The 14,200-nt window shown below is 46.3% G+C and overlaps 1 protein-coding gene across 2 annotated transcripts in view; it reads left to right on the top strand.

Annotated features, from left to right (window-relative positions):
* NT5DC2 (5'-nucleotidase domain containing 2) overlaps positions 1–14,200 on the top strand; it is an 88,001-nt gene that overhangs the window by 27,969 nt on the left and 45,832 nt on the right. For both annotated transcript variants that reach the window (XM_073644428.1, XM_073644429.1), the window contains exon 2: positions 9,832–10,016. In XM_073644428.1, the coding sequence (XP_073500529.1) occupies positions 9,832–10,016 (185 nt within the window). The remainder of the gene's footprint in view (positions 1–9,831; positions 10,017–14,200) is intronic.

Genomic DNA, 14,200 nt, shown 5'->3' with positions numbered 1-14,200 from the left:
TGATCCAGCCTCTGGCCCATCCATCTGGCCCATCAAGAGTCACTCTCATTTCATCAGTCCATAAAACCTTTGAAAGATCAGTCTTAAGATATTTCTTGGCCCATTCTTGACATTTTATCTTATGTTTCTTGTTCAAAAGTGGTCATTTTTCAGCCTTCCTTACCGTGGCCATGCCCCTGAGTATCGCACACCTTGTGCTTTTTGATACTCCAGTAACGTTGCAGCTCTGAAATATGGCAAAACTGGTGGTGAATGGCATCTTGGCAGCTTCATGCTTGATTTTCCTCAATTCATGGGCAGTTATTTTGCACCTTTTTTGGCCAGCACACTTTTTGCGACCCTGTTGGCTATGTGACATGAAACGCTTGATTGTTCGGTGATCACGCTTCAAAAGTTTTTAAATTTCAAGCCTGCTGCATCCCTCTGCAAGACATCTCACAATTTTGGACTTTTCAGAGCCCGTCAAACCTCTCTTCTGACCCATTTTGCCAAAGGAAAGGAAGTTGCCTAATAATTAAGCACACCTTATATAGGGTGTTGATGTCATTAGTCAACACCCCTCCTCATCACAGAGAGGCACATCACCAGATTTACTTAATTGGGAGTTGGCTCTCAAGCCTATGCAGCTTGGAGTAGGACAACATGTCTAAAAAGTATCATGTGATCAAAATACTCATTTGCCTAATAATTCGGCACACAGTGTAATAATCTTTTATATTTATATAGCACCAACATATTCCGCAGCGCTTTACAATTCAGACAATTTACACAGATTATGGGCACTGTCCCCATTGGGTCTCACAATCTAGATTCCCTATCAGTATGTCTTTGGAGTGTGGGAGGAAACTGGAGAACTTGGAGGAAACCCATACAAACTCCTTGCAGATGTTGTCCTTGGTGGGATTTGAAGCATCGCCCCGTTCCGGACGCTGTGGCCTCCTGCAGGAGAGACCCTGCCTGCTGTGGCCCCGCTCCACTGCTGCCGTCCCACCCGGTAAGATACTGTAAAGTTGGACTATGAGATGGACCCCCATTTAATTAAAAAAAATATTTTTCTATTTTCCTCTCCAAAATTTGGAGTTCGTCTTATGGTCCGCAAAATGCGGTATAAGAGGGTGTTCACCCTTTTACAACCTCATTATTTTAGTTTTGTTATTTTTAATTTCCCCCTCCAAAATGATTTGTTTGTTTCTCAATGGATTTCTACAGATTATGGGTGACATTAACCCCTTAACAACATTTGCCGTACTAATACGCGTCTGTGCCCTGGGACTTAAGAGCCAGACCCGTATTAGTACGTCATGGCGATCGCGCGCGCACACAGGCTGTGCGGGCGCGATCGCCGCCGGGTGTCAGCTGATAGTACCGGGTGTCAGCTGTGACAATGTGCAGGGAGCGGTCCTGCACCGCTCCCAGCACATTAACCCCCGCGATGCTGCGATCGAAGTCGATCGCGGCATTGCGGGGGCAAGGGGAGGTGATCGCCGATACTCACCTCCTCTTCCGGCTTCCAGCGCAGTCTGCAAAGGCTTCCCGGGTGTTGCCATGACGACTCGATGTCGTCATGACAACATCCGGGTCACCAGACAGCAGGAAGATTGCTTGGACATGCGCAGTGCATCTCCAAGCAATCTTCACACTGTGCATTTCTGACAGCTTGCATGGCATAGGGATGGTGCTGCATTCCTGTGCCATGCAGGCGATCAGAGAAAAAAAAGTGAAAGTCCCAGAGTGGGACAAAGTAATAAAGTGTATAAACTGTGTGAAAGTGGAAAAAAAAATAAAAAAAAAAATTTGCAAAAATATAAAAAAAAAATAAAAAAAATAATCCACCAAAAATAAAAATATAATGTACCCATCAATAAATATTATTATAAAAAAACAAAAAAAACAATAAAAGTACACATATTTGGTATCGCCGCGTCCGGAACAACCTGACCTATAAAACTGTCCCACTAGTTAACCCCTTCAGTGAACACGGTAAAAAAAAAAAAAAAAAAAACGAAGCAAAAAACAATGCTTTATCACCATACCGCCAAACAAAAAGTGGAATAACACGCGATCAAAAAGACGCATATAAATAAAAATGATACCGCTGAAAACGTCATCTCGTCCCGCAAAAAACAAGCCGCCATACAGCTCCATCAGCCGAAAAATAAAAAAGTTATAGCTCTCAGAATAAAGCGATGCTAAAAAATATTTTTTTCTATAAAATAGCTTTTATTGTGTATAAGCGCCAAAACATAGAAAAATGATACAAATGTGGTACCGCTGTAAACGTACTGACCCGAAGAATAAAGATACCTCATCAATTTTACCACACGCGGAACAGAATTTAAAAAAGAAAAAAAAAAACAATTCCTGAATTGTTGGTTTTTGTTTATTCTGCCTCCCAAAAATCGGAATAGAAAGCGATCAAAAAATGTCACGTGCCTGAAAATGGCACCAATAACAACGTCAAGTCATCCCACAAAAAAGAACCGTCACATGACTGTCTGCCAAAATCTGGAAAAAATATAGCTCTCAAAATATGGCGATGCAAAAACTAGATTTTACAAAAAATGCGTCTTTTAGTGTGTGACAGCTGTCAGTCATAAAAACCCCATATGATTCTGGCATTGCTGTAATCACACCGACCCGAAGAATAAAGTCATCTAATCACTTATACCGCACAAGGAACAGCGTCAAAAATAAACTCTTGGGTTAGGATTGGGCTAGGGTTAGGGCTGTGCTGGGGCTGGGGCTAGGGCTGTGCTGGGGCTAGGGCTGTGCTGGGGCTAGGGCTGTGCTGGGGCTAGGGCTGTGCTGGGGCTAGGGCTGTGCTGGGGCTAGGGCTGTGCTGGGGCTAGGGCTGTGCTGGGGCTAGGGCTGTGCTGGGGCTAGGGCTGTGCTGGGGCTAGGGCTAGGGCTGGGGTTGGGATTTTTTTCAAAAGTAAGAAAAAAAGATGACGATATGGCGACTAGTGTTGAGAGCAAGTGCTCGCTACTTGAGTTTGCATCGGGTGCTCTGGTATGCATTGAGTATCGTGGGTATTTGAGTGACATGCTCGAGTCTCTGCCCCATATGCTTCGCGGCCAAAAAACTTTACGGGGATTGCCTGCCATGCACGAGCAATCCCCGCATGTTTTTTTTTGGGTGTCTAATAACCGTGAAACATGCGGAGCAGGGACTCGAGCATGTCACTCGAGCACACGCTGTACATGGTGCATACCTGAGTACCCGATGCAAACTCAAGTAGCGAGCACTTGCGCTTAAGACTAATGACAACTTATTCAATATGATGACCTAATGTTATCAAATTCTGTGTCGTACCTCTGGGTTCAAAATGTTCACTATACACCTTAATAAAATCCTTGAGGGGTATAGTTTCCAAAATGGGGACACTTGTGGGGGAGCTCCACTGTTTAGGCACATCACGGGCTCTCCAAACGCGACATGGTGTCCGCTAACAAATTGTCGGCTCAAATTGTTAGCGGACGCCATGTTGCGTTTGGAGAGCCCCTGTGTGCCCAAACATTTTAGCTCCCCCACAAGTGACCCCATTTTGGAAACTAGACCCCCCAAGGCACCTATCTAGATGCATAGTGAGCACTTGGAACCCCAGGTGCTTCACAAATTGATTCATAAAAATGAAAAAGTGTTTTTTTTTTTCACTTTTTCATTTTTACGAATCAATTTGTGAAGCACCTGGGGGTTCCAAGTGCTCACTATGCATCTAGAAAGGTGCCTTTGGGGGGTCTAGTTTCCAAAATGTGGTCACTTGTGGGGGAGCTCCAAAGTTTGGGCACAGAGGGGCTCTCCAAACGCAATGTGGTGTCCGCTAACAATTTGAGCCGATTTTCCATTCAATTTGTTAGCGGATACCATGTTGCATTTAGAGAGTCCCTGTGTGCCCAAACATTGGAGTTCCCCCACAAGTGACCCCATTTTGGAAACTAGACCCCCCAAGGCACCTATCTAGATGCATAATGAGCACTTGGAACCCCTAGGTGCTTCACAAATTGATTCGTAAAAATGAAAAAGTTTTTTTTTTTTCACTTTTTCATTTTTACGAATCAATTTGTGAAGCACCTGGGGGTTCCAAGTGCTCACTATGCATCTATAAAGGTGCCTTGGGGGGTCTAGTTTCCAAAATGGGGTCACTTGTGGGGGAGCTCCAAAGTTTGGGCACAGAGGGGCTCTCCAAACACAACATGGCGTCCGCTAATTATTCAAGCAAATTTTACAATCAAAAAGTCAAATGGCGCTCCTTCCCTTCCGAGCCCTGCCGTGCGCCCAAACAGTGTTTTTTCCCCAAATATTGGGTATCTGCGTGCCCAGGGGAAATTGCACAACAAATTTTGGGGTCCATTTTTTCTTGTTACCCCTGTGAAAATAAAAAAAATTTGGTCTAAAGTAACATTTTTGTGAAAAAAAGTTAAATGTTCATTTTTTTCTTCCACATTCAAAAAATTCCTGTGAAGCACCTGAAGGGTTAATAAAGTTCTTGAATGTGGTTTTGAGCACCTTGAGGGGGGCAGTTTTTAGAATGGTGTCACTTTTGGGTATTTTCTGTCATAAAGACCTCTCCAAGTGACTTCAAATGTGATGTGGTCCCTAAAAAAAAATGGTTTTGTAAATTTTGTTGGAAAAATGAGAAATCGCTGGTCAGCTTTTAACCCTTATAGCTCCCTAACAAAAAGAAATTTTGGTTCCAAAATTGTGCTGATGTAAAGTAGACATGTGGGAAATGTTATTTATTAACTCTTTTGTGTGACATATCGCTCTGATTTCAGGGCTTAAAAATTAAAATTTTGAAAATTGCAAAATTTTTGCCAAATTTCCGTTTTTTTCACAAATAAACGCAAGTGATATCGAAGAAATTTTTCCACAATCATGAAGTACAATATGTCACGAAAAAACAATCTCAGAATCAGGGGGATCCGTTGAAGCGTTCCAGAGTAATTACCTCATAAAGTGACAGTGGTCAGAATTGTAAAAATTGGCCCGGTCATTAACGTGCAAACCACCCGTGGGGCTTAAGGGGTTAAAGGTGAAAAAAAGTTCTGAAATGATTCTTCTTGGTATGATTCTTAGGCTATGTGCACACGATGCAGATTTGGTGCGTTTTTTCTGTGTTTTTTCCCGTGCGCAAATGCTGCAGAAACGCATTGCACATCTTATCCCATGACTTCCTATGACATTTTGTAAGTTCTGTGCACATGGTCAAGATTTTTTCTGCGTGGATTTTAGGTGCGGAAAAAAACGAAGCATGACCATTTCTTGTGCTTTTCCGCATGCGGATTTGCCTATACAATGCATTGGAAAAACGCATGGCAAATCCGCAAGTAAAAACGCGTGTAAAATCTGCGTGTTTTTTTTTTTGCCAAGGGCATTCAGAAATGCTCCGGAAAATTTCTGCTTCGTTTCTGCATCGTGGGCACATAGCCTTAAATATGACAAAAACCTGGCATTTTAACAGGGGTGTGTAGACTTTTTATATCCACTGTAGTGGGAGTAGTTTGACCAACAGTCTAATGCAGGGGTCTCAAACACGCGGCCCGCGGGCCGCATGCGGCCCCTGAGGCTGCTTTATGCGGCCCGCAGGCACAGACCCCTTGATGATCCTGACCAGGTCCAGGAGGAGCCGCCGACAGCAGCGCTGCATTGCCGCACAGAGACTGTCTCCCAGCACTGCATTTCCAATGCCAGCCGCTGGCCAATCAGAGGCCAGCAGCTGATATCTGCGTGTCGGCGCAGCGAGTATGACGTCATTGCCATATGCAGATGTCAGCTGCTGGCCTCTGATTGGCCGGCGGCTGACATTGAAAATGCTGTGCTGGGAGACTGTCTCTGTGCGGCAATGCAGCGCTGCTGTCGGCGGCTCCTCCTGGACCAGGTCGGGATAGTCAAGGGGTCGGACTCTGTGGTGCCTGCGGGCCACATCTGCAGGAAGGACGCCGAGGGAACGGAGGACAGGTGAGAATCATCTTTTTTTTTCTATTTTATGTGTGTGAAGAACAGGGGGCACATAGCCACAAGAGGGGACCTGGATGGGGCACATAGCCACAGGATGGGGACCTGGATGGGGCACAGAGCCTCAAGATGTGGACCTGGATGGGGCACATAGCCTCAAGATGTGGACCTGGATGGGGCACATAGCCACAAGTTGGGGACCTGGATGGGGCACATAGCCACAGGATGGGGACCTGGATGGGACACATAGCCACAGGATGGGGACCTGGATGGGGCACAGAGCCTCAAGATGTGGACCTGGATGGGGCACATAGCCACAAGATGGGGACCTGGATGGGGCACATAGCCACAGGATGGGGACCTGGATGGGACACATAGCCACAGGATGGGGACCTGGATGGGACACATAGCCACAGGATGGGGACCTGGATGGGGCACATAGCCACAGGATGGGAACCTGGATGGGGCACATAGCCACAGGATGGGGACCTGGATGGGGCACATAGCCACAAGATGGAGACCTGCATGGGGCACATAGCCACAAGATGGAGACCTGCATGGGGCACATAGCCACAAGATGGAGACCTGCATGGGGCACATAGCCACAGGATGGGGACCTGGATGGGGCACATTACTACAAGATGTTTTCCATTATTACTATATGATGCTAATTGTAAGACAATATTACTGTATGTGGCCAATTGGGGGAAATAAAATTGTAAAAAAAATAAAATAAAGCATGAAAAAATATTGGGCACTAAAAATGCTTTTATATGTAAACTAAAGTAAACACAAAAAAGTGCACGTTTATTATCGCCACATCCATAACGACCCAAGCCATAAAAAAATAAACACGGCAAAAATGTTCAAAAGGTGTATACAAAAAAAATGATATCACTAAAAATGTCACATTGAACAAAGAATGCGGCCCCCCAAATTCAAATTTTTTCCATGTGCGGCCCATATACCCAGCCGAGTTTGAGACCCCTGGTCTAATGTGTATGGAGCGGCGGGCCGGCTGGTGGGCGAGAGAGATGTCAATTAGGCATGTTCGATTGTGGACTGTTCAGCTCACATTTATCTAATAATAATCTTTATATAGCGGCAACATATTCCGCAGAGGTTCATATACAACAGTCATAAGTAACAGTAAAAGATAATACAATAATTAAAGCAAAAACAATCACTACCCTGCTCGTAAGAGCTTACAATCTACAGTGAGGTGGGGGTGACACAAAGTACAGGGGCTTATTTACAATGATGGTCCAGCCATCTTAAGGGGATGAGGGATAGATAAAGGCTGCGTGAGATCATCACCAGCCAGTAGTGGTTTTGGGTGCGGTGGAGATTGATGGAGAATTATGTTCAGAAAAATAGTAAATGGGCTATATATAAAAAGGACATTGATTAGGGAACGTGATAGGTCGCCCTAAACAGATGTGCTTTTAGGGAGTGTCTAAAACTGTGTAACTTGTGATTAGTTTTCATTTCTTGGGAAGAGCTTTCCAGAGAATTGGGAGAAGTCTTGGAGCCGGTAGTGGGAGTTATGGGATTAGAGCAGCTGTTAGTTGAAAATCGCTTGAGGAGTGTAGAGAATGGGTAGGCCGAGAAACAGAAATGAGGGAGGAGATGTAGGGGGGTGCCGCACTGTGGAGAGCTTTGTGGGTGAGAACAAGCAATTATTATTATAGCGCCATTTATTCCATGGCGCTTTACATGTGAAAGGAGTATACAAAGCACAAACAATTACAATAAATTTTGAACAATACAAGTTGGTGACTGGTACAGGAGGAGCGAGGACCTTGCCCGTGAGGGCTCACAATCTACAAGGGATTGGTACACAGTAGGTGAGGGTAGAGCTGGTCGTGCAGCAGTATGGTGGAGCGGTGGTTACTGCAGGTTGTAGGATTGTCGGAAGAGGTGGGTCTTCAGGCTCCTTTTGAAGGTTTCCGCGGTAGGCGAGAGTCTGATGTGTTGGGATTGAGAGTTCCGGAGTAGGGGGGAAGCACGGGAGAAATCTTGTATGCGATTGTGGGAAGAGGAGATAAGAGGGGAGTAGAGAAGGAGATCTTGTGAGGATCGGAGGTTGCGTGCAGGTAAGTACCGGGAAACTAGGTCATAGATGTATGGAGGAGACTGGTTATGGATGGCTTTGTATGCCAAGGTTAGGGTTTTGAACTTGAGTCTCTGGGTAATGGGGAGCCAGTTAAGGAATTGACAGAGAGGAGAGGCCGGGAGAGTAGCGGGGTGACAGATGGATTAGTCGGGCAGCAGAGTTTTAGGATAGATTGGAGGGGTGCTAGAGTGGTAGAAGGGAGGTCACCGAGCAGGAGGTTGCAGTGGTCGAGGCGAGAGATGATGAGGGCGTGCACTAGTGTTTTTGCAGATTCATGGTTGAGGAATGTGCGGATCCGGGAGATATTTTTGAGTTGGAGTCGTCAGGAAGTGGAAAGGAATTGGATATGTGGTTTGAAGGAGAGATCAGAGTCCAGGGTTACACAGAGGCAGCGAGCTTGCGGGACTGGGGAGAGTGGACAGCTATTGACTATGAAGGATAGTGCAGATGGGGGTTGAGTGAGATGGTGTAAAGATGATGAATTCAGTTTTATCCATGTTAAGTTTTAGAAATCTGTCAGAGAAGAAGGATAAGATAGCGGACAGACATTGTGGGATTCTGGTTAGTAAAGAGGAGATATCGGGTCCAGACAGGTAGAGCTGTGTGTCATCGGCATAGAGGTGATACTGAAAGCCATGGGAGCTGTCCCAGGCTGAAGGTGTAAATGAAGAAGAGCAGGGGTCCTAGAACTGAGCCTTGGGGGACACCGACAGATAGGGAGCGAGATGAGGAGGTGGTGTGTGAGTGGGAGACGCTGAATGTCCTGTCTGTTAAATATGAGGAGATCCAAGATAGGGCCAAGTCCGTGATGCCAAGAGATGAGAGTCTGTAGTAAGTGGGAATGGTCCATTGTGTCAAAAGCAGAGGACAGGTCCAGGAGGAGGAGGACAGAGTAGTGTTGCTTGGATTTGGCAGTTAGTAGGTCATTGGTGACCTTAGTCAGGGTGCTTTCACACAGCGTTCTGTGTCCCCATCTGGGCATACGTCCTAAAATTCCCCACAAAACGGAGTCTGGACGTATGTTCTGACAGGGCCATAGACCGCAATAGTGACGGCAGAGCGAACGTGCACTCTGCCTTGCACTTTTTTCGGGAGTGTGCGCTCACAGGAGGCGGACACTTAGACGTAGACTTAAAGGTTGGTAATTCTGAGGACATGAAGTGCAGCAGCCAGGCAGAAAAATGGTCAAGGAACTGGGTATGTGAGCCTGGGGGATGGTATACAACCGCTACTCTGAGGGAGAGGGGATGCAAGAGCCTGATGGTGTGGACCTCAAAAGAAGGGAATGAGAGTGATGGAACTGGGGAGATGACCTGGTAAGTGCATTGTGGGGAAAGGAGTAAGCCGACTCCACCACCAAGTCTGTTCGAAGGTCTCAGGGAATGGGAAAAATGTAAGCCACCATGAGAAATAGCGGCACGGGAAACTGTCAGAATCCTCAATCCAGGTTTCAGTGAGGGCCAGCAGGTTGAGAGAGTTATTCAGAAAGTAGTTGTGCAGGAAAGGAAGCATGTTGCATACAGACATTGGATTCCAATATGTATGGCCACCCTAAGCAAAGTAATCATGATAATCTTAGGGGTTTACTGCCAGGTTTGATCAGTCCTTGCTTTGGAGAGTTTAATGATATGTTGGAAGGTAGGAGCTTATTTGGTATGTCTGGATTGTAGGATGTATCACTGCAGCCAGGTCTGTTACGAAAAGTGGTCACTTAATTCTTTATGAAAAAAGGAATAATCTAGTTTGTGGTATGTTTCAGATCTTCTTCCTCCTGGTGTATGCAACCTGCTAAATCCAGCCATCATATGTTCCAACAATGAGATCTGTCTGGGAGACATCGAGGTCTATGGATTTGATTATGACTATACTCTGGCTCAGTACTCTGATATGTTACATGAGAAGATATTCAATACCGCCAGGGACATCCTCATACAGCAGTACAAGGTACTGTACCGTCACAGTGCTCTATGTATCTAGTTACTTTTAAAAGCAGGGTCTTGTTTGCAGTTTTCAACTTGGTCACTGCTGGACTGTGCCATTCTATATGTTGCCATTATACATAATTGTGGGAAAATACAATTTGCAGTCTAGAAGCTAAAAGGGAATCTGTCAAGCAGGTTTTTGCTATGTAATCTGAGAGTGACATGATGTAGGGGCTGAGATCCTGATTCCAGAGACGTATCACTTAGTAGGCTGTGTCAATAAAATCAGTGTTTTATCAGCAGGAGATTATCACTGCAAGACTAAGTGTCTTGTGCGTCCTAGTCCTCCTGCTCTGTGTAACCCCGCCCCCCCACCACTGATTAGCTTCTCTGCCTATGCACAGTGTACACAAAAAGCTGCCAATCGGTGGAGTGGGCGGGGTTATACACAGCTCACCATTCAAAGCTCTGCGAGATCTGCAGCAAAAAAACCTGTAATTCTATCATGACTGTTGCACCCAGTACATCGCTGGAATCGGGGTCTCTGTCTCTACATCATGGTGCTGTCAGATTACATAGCAAAAACCTTCTGACAAATTCCCTTTAATGTACTATCCCATGCATTTATTCTATATAGTTTCGTACTCCTTTTACCAATTAAATGGACATTCATCACATCATCAAAACACGGTGATCAATGATCTCTCTTGGTGCATGAATTTCATTCAATCTCAGCTGAATACATCTTACTCTATGTAGAGAATGTAACCTATGCATATTTTCATATGTGGCCCATGCACCGTATTGAGGTAGCATGAGAGCGTGAACTACTGTACCTCCATATGTTGCATTAGCCACATGTGAAAGTATTATTTGGTTGCGGCCACAATGAATTCACTGCCATAACTTTCTACCTTATTGAATTATGTATGTTTAGTGAGTTGGCACGTACAGGTGCTTCTCACTAAATTAGAATATCATCAAAAGGTTAATTTATTTCAGTTCTTCACTACAAAAAGTGAAACTCATATATAGAGTCATTACAAACAGAGTGATCTATTTCAAGTGTTTATTTCTGTTAATGTTGATGATTATGGCTGACAGCCAATGAAAACACAAAAGTCATTATCTCAGTAAAATTAGAATAATTAACAAAAAACACCTGCAAAGGCTTCAGAAGCATTTAAAAAGATCCCTTAGTCGGTTTCAGTAGGCTCCACAATCATGGGGAAGACTGCTGACTTGACAGATGTCCAGAAGGCAGTCATTGACACACTCCACAAGGCCCCAGAGTCTGGAGGAAGAGTGGAGAGGCCACAATCCAAGCTGCTTGAGGTCTAGTGTGAAGTTTCCACAATCGGTGATGGTTTGGGGGGGCCATATCATCTGCTGGTGTAGGTCCACTGTGTTTTATCAAGACCAAAGTCAGCGCAGCCGTCTACCAGGAAATTTTAGAGCTCTTCATGCTTCCCTCTGCCGACAAGCTTTTTGGAGACGGGAATTTCATGCTTACAGCAGGACTTGGCACCTATCCACACTGCCAAAAGTACCGATACCTGGTTTACACACAACAGTATCACTGTGCTTGATTGGCCGGCAAACTCGCCTGACCTTAATCTATGGAGTATTATCAAGAGGAAGATGAGAGACACCAGACCCAACAATGCAGACGAGCTGAAGGCTGCTATCAAAGCAACCTGGGCTTCCGTAACACCTCAGCAGTGCCACAGGCTGATCGCCTCCATGCCACGCCACATTGATGCAGTAATTGATGCAAAAGGAGCCCCGACCAAGTATTGAGGGCATTTACTGAACATACATTTCAGTAGAACATTTTGGATTTTAAAAACATTTTTCAAGCTGTTATAAAGAATTCTAATTTACTGAGATAATGACTTTTGTGTTTTCATTGGCTGTAAGCCATAATCATCAACATTAACAGAAATAAACACTTGAAATAGATCACTCTGTTTGTAATGACTCTATATAATATATGAGTTTCACTTTTTGTATTGAAAAACTGAAATAAATTACCGGATTTTTTGGACTATAAGATGCACTTTTTTCCTACAAAATTTTGGAGGAAAGTGTGGGGTGCATCTTATAGTCTGATATATACTGTGTGTAGTGGGAGGTGTGAGGGGAGCAGCAGCGGCCTAGGAGCAGGGCACAGGAGGCAGTAGCCCACTGCTGCATCCTACACTGTGCCTGCTGCTAAAGAAAATGCCTCTGGGCGTGGGGAGCAGTGAATATTAATTTTCCTTAATAGCGTGCTCACTGTACCTGCAGCACGGCTCCTGGTATGTATGGCACTTCTCCATCCTGTTATGGTTGGCACCCCCTGACCCCCATCATGCTACACACAAAAAAAAACTGTGTCCTGCTCTGCTGCCGACAGGGATCTCACGTAACTGCCATGCGCCTTCACACTGTGAGATGCTCTGCCGAAATAGTCACTGCTCCCCACGCCAGGACTGTGTGCGTGGGGAGCAGTAACCATTCACTCTCCTTAATAGCGTGCACACTGTAGTCTCAGCGCGGCTCCTGCTGCCGCTCTGCGGTCTGTGTGCCTGCTATTAAAGACCATGAATAGTCACTACAACCCACACCCCCACCCATGCTTTACACAGCCATCATCTGCCGAGAATGGGGTGGACTCAGCTACTGATCCCGCTCCGTACACCAGTTCATGAAGAGTGCCATGCCAAAAGGTTAAATCGTGTTTCCAGTCTGTCCCTCCAGACAGCACACCAGGAGGTAGCCTTTTTTTGACTTATGACGGGACAGGATCACAGAGAGGTTAAAAGGCCACTCCACCCTCCAGTGTTTTTCCTGTCCCTACAGGGGATAGTCGCATGAGAGGTTGCTCCTAGAACAGGGATGTCAAACTCAAACACACAGAGGGCCAAAATGAAAAACTTAGACTAAGTTGCAGACCAACCAGTATACAGTATAATGGGCCCCACATAGTCCTCCATACAGAATAATGCGCCCCACATAGTCCTCCATACAGAATAATGGCCCCATATAGTCCTCCATACAGAATAATGGGTCCCACATAGTCCTCCATACAGTATAATGGGCCCCACATGGTCCTCCATATAGTATAATGGGCCCCACATGGTCCTCCATGCAGTATAATGGGCCCCACGTGGTCCTCCATGCAGTATAGTGGGCCCCACGTGGTCCTCCATGCAGTATAGTGGGCCCCACGTGGTCCTCCATGCAGTATAGTGGGCCCCACGTGGTCCTCCATGCAGTATAGTGGGCCCCACGTGGTCCTCCATGCAGTATAGTGGGCCCCACGTGGTCCTCCATGCAGTATAGTGGGCCCCACGTGGTCTAACATGCAGTATAGTGGGCCCCACGTGGTCCTCCATTGCAGTATAGCGGGCCCCACGTGGTCCTCCATGCAGTATAGCTGGCCCCACGTGGTCCTCCATGCAGCATAGTGGGCCCCACGTGGTCCTCCATGCAGCATAGTGGGCCCCACGTGGTCCTCCATGCAGCATAGTGGGCCCCACGTGGTCCTCCATGCAGCATAGTGGGCCCCACGTGGTCCTCCATGCAGCATAGTGGGCCCCACGTGGTCCTCCATGCAGCATAGTGGGCCCCACGTGGTCCTCCATGCAGCATAGTGGGCCCCACGTGGTCCTCCATGCAGCATAGTGGGCCCCACGTGGTCCTCCATGCAGCATAGTGGGCCCCACATAGGGGTGGTCGTTCTGGTGTCACGGGGCAAATAAAACCATCCTCGGGCCAGGTTTGGCCCCCGGGCCAGAGTTTCACACTTATGTTCTAGAATGAAGATATCTTATCCTGTGGCGCTTCATCTTACAGACTCGGGAGCATCGGAGGGTCCCTGCCTCCCCTTCCCTGTCAGGCAGTCCGGGGCTGACACCTCTGAGTAGAGGTCCCTCAGTAACCAGTCTCTGTATCAGAGATTTCACTCAGGTGGAATCGGGGGGTCTTGGCCTTCCCTTCCCCCTGTCAAGCTGTCCAGGGCCAACACCTTTCTGTGAATAGATCCCTCAGCCAGCAGTCAGCCAATGCACCTTCTATAATAATGCAGTATTTCTGGTTATGACGCCGCTTCCCTCCATGGAGGGCTCTCGGCATTACCAGGTTTCCCTGTTCTTCTAATGATATCTGGCACTACGGAAGGGTGGGGAGGCAGCACAGGTAAGTGCACTGTGTAAATGTCTT

Source organism: Phyllobates terribilis, unplaced genomic scaffold (genome assembly GCF_046119375.1).
Source record: "Phyllobates terribilis strain yellow unplaced genomic scaffold, ASM4611937v1 Scaffold_8__6_contigs__length_399053987, whole genome shotgun sequence".
Taxonomy (NCBI): Eukaryota; Metazoa; Chordata; class Amphibia; order Anura; family Dendrobatidae; genus Phyllobates; species Phyllobates terribilis.
The sequence above is the reverse complement of the archived record's forward strand: the minus strand, read 5'-3'. Positions and strand labels throughout refer to the sequence as shown.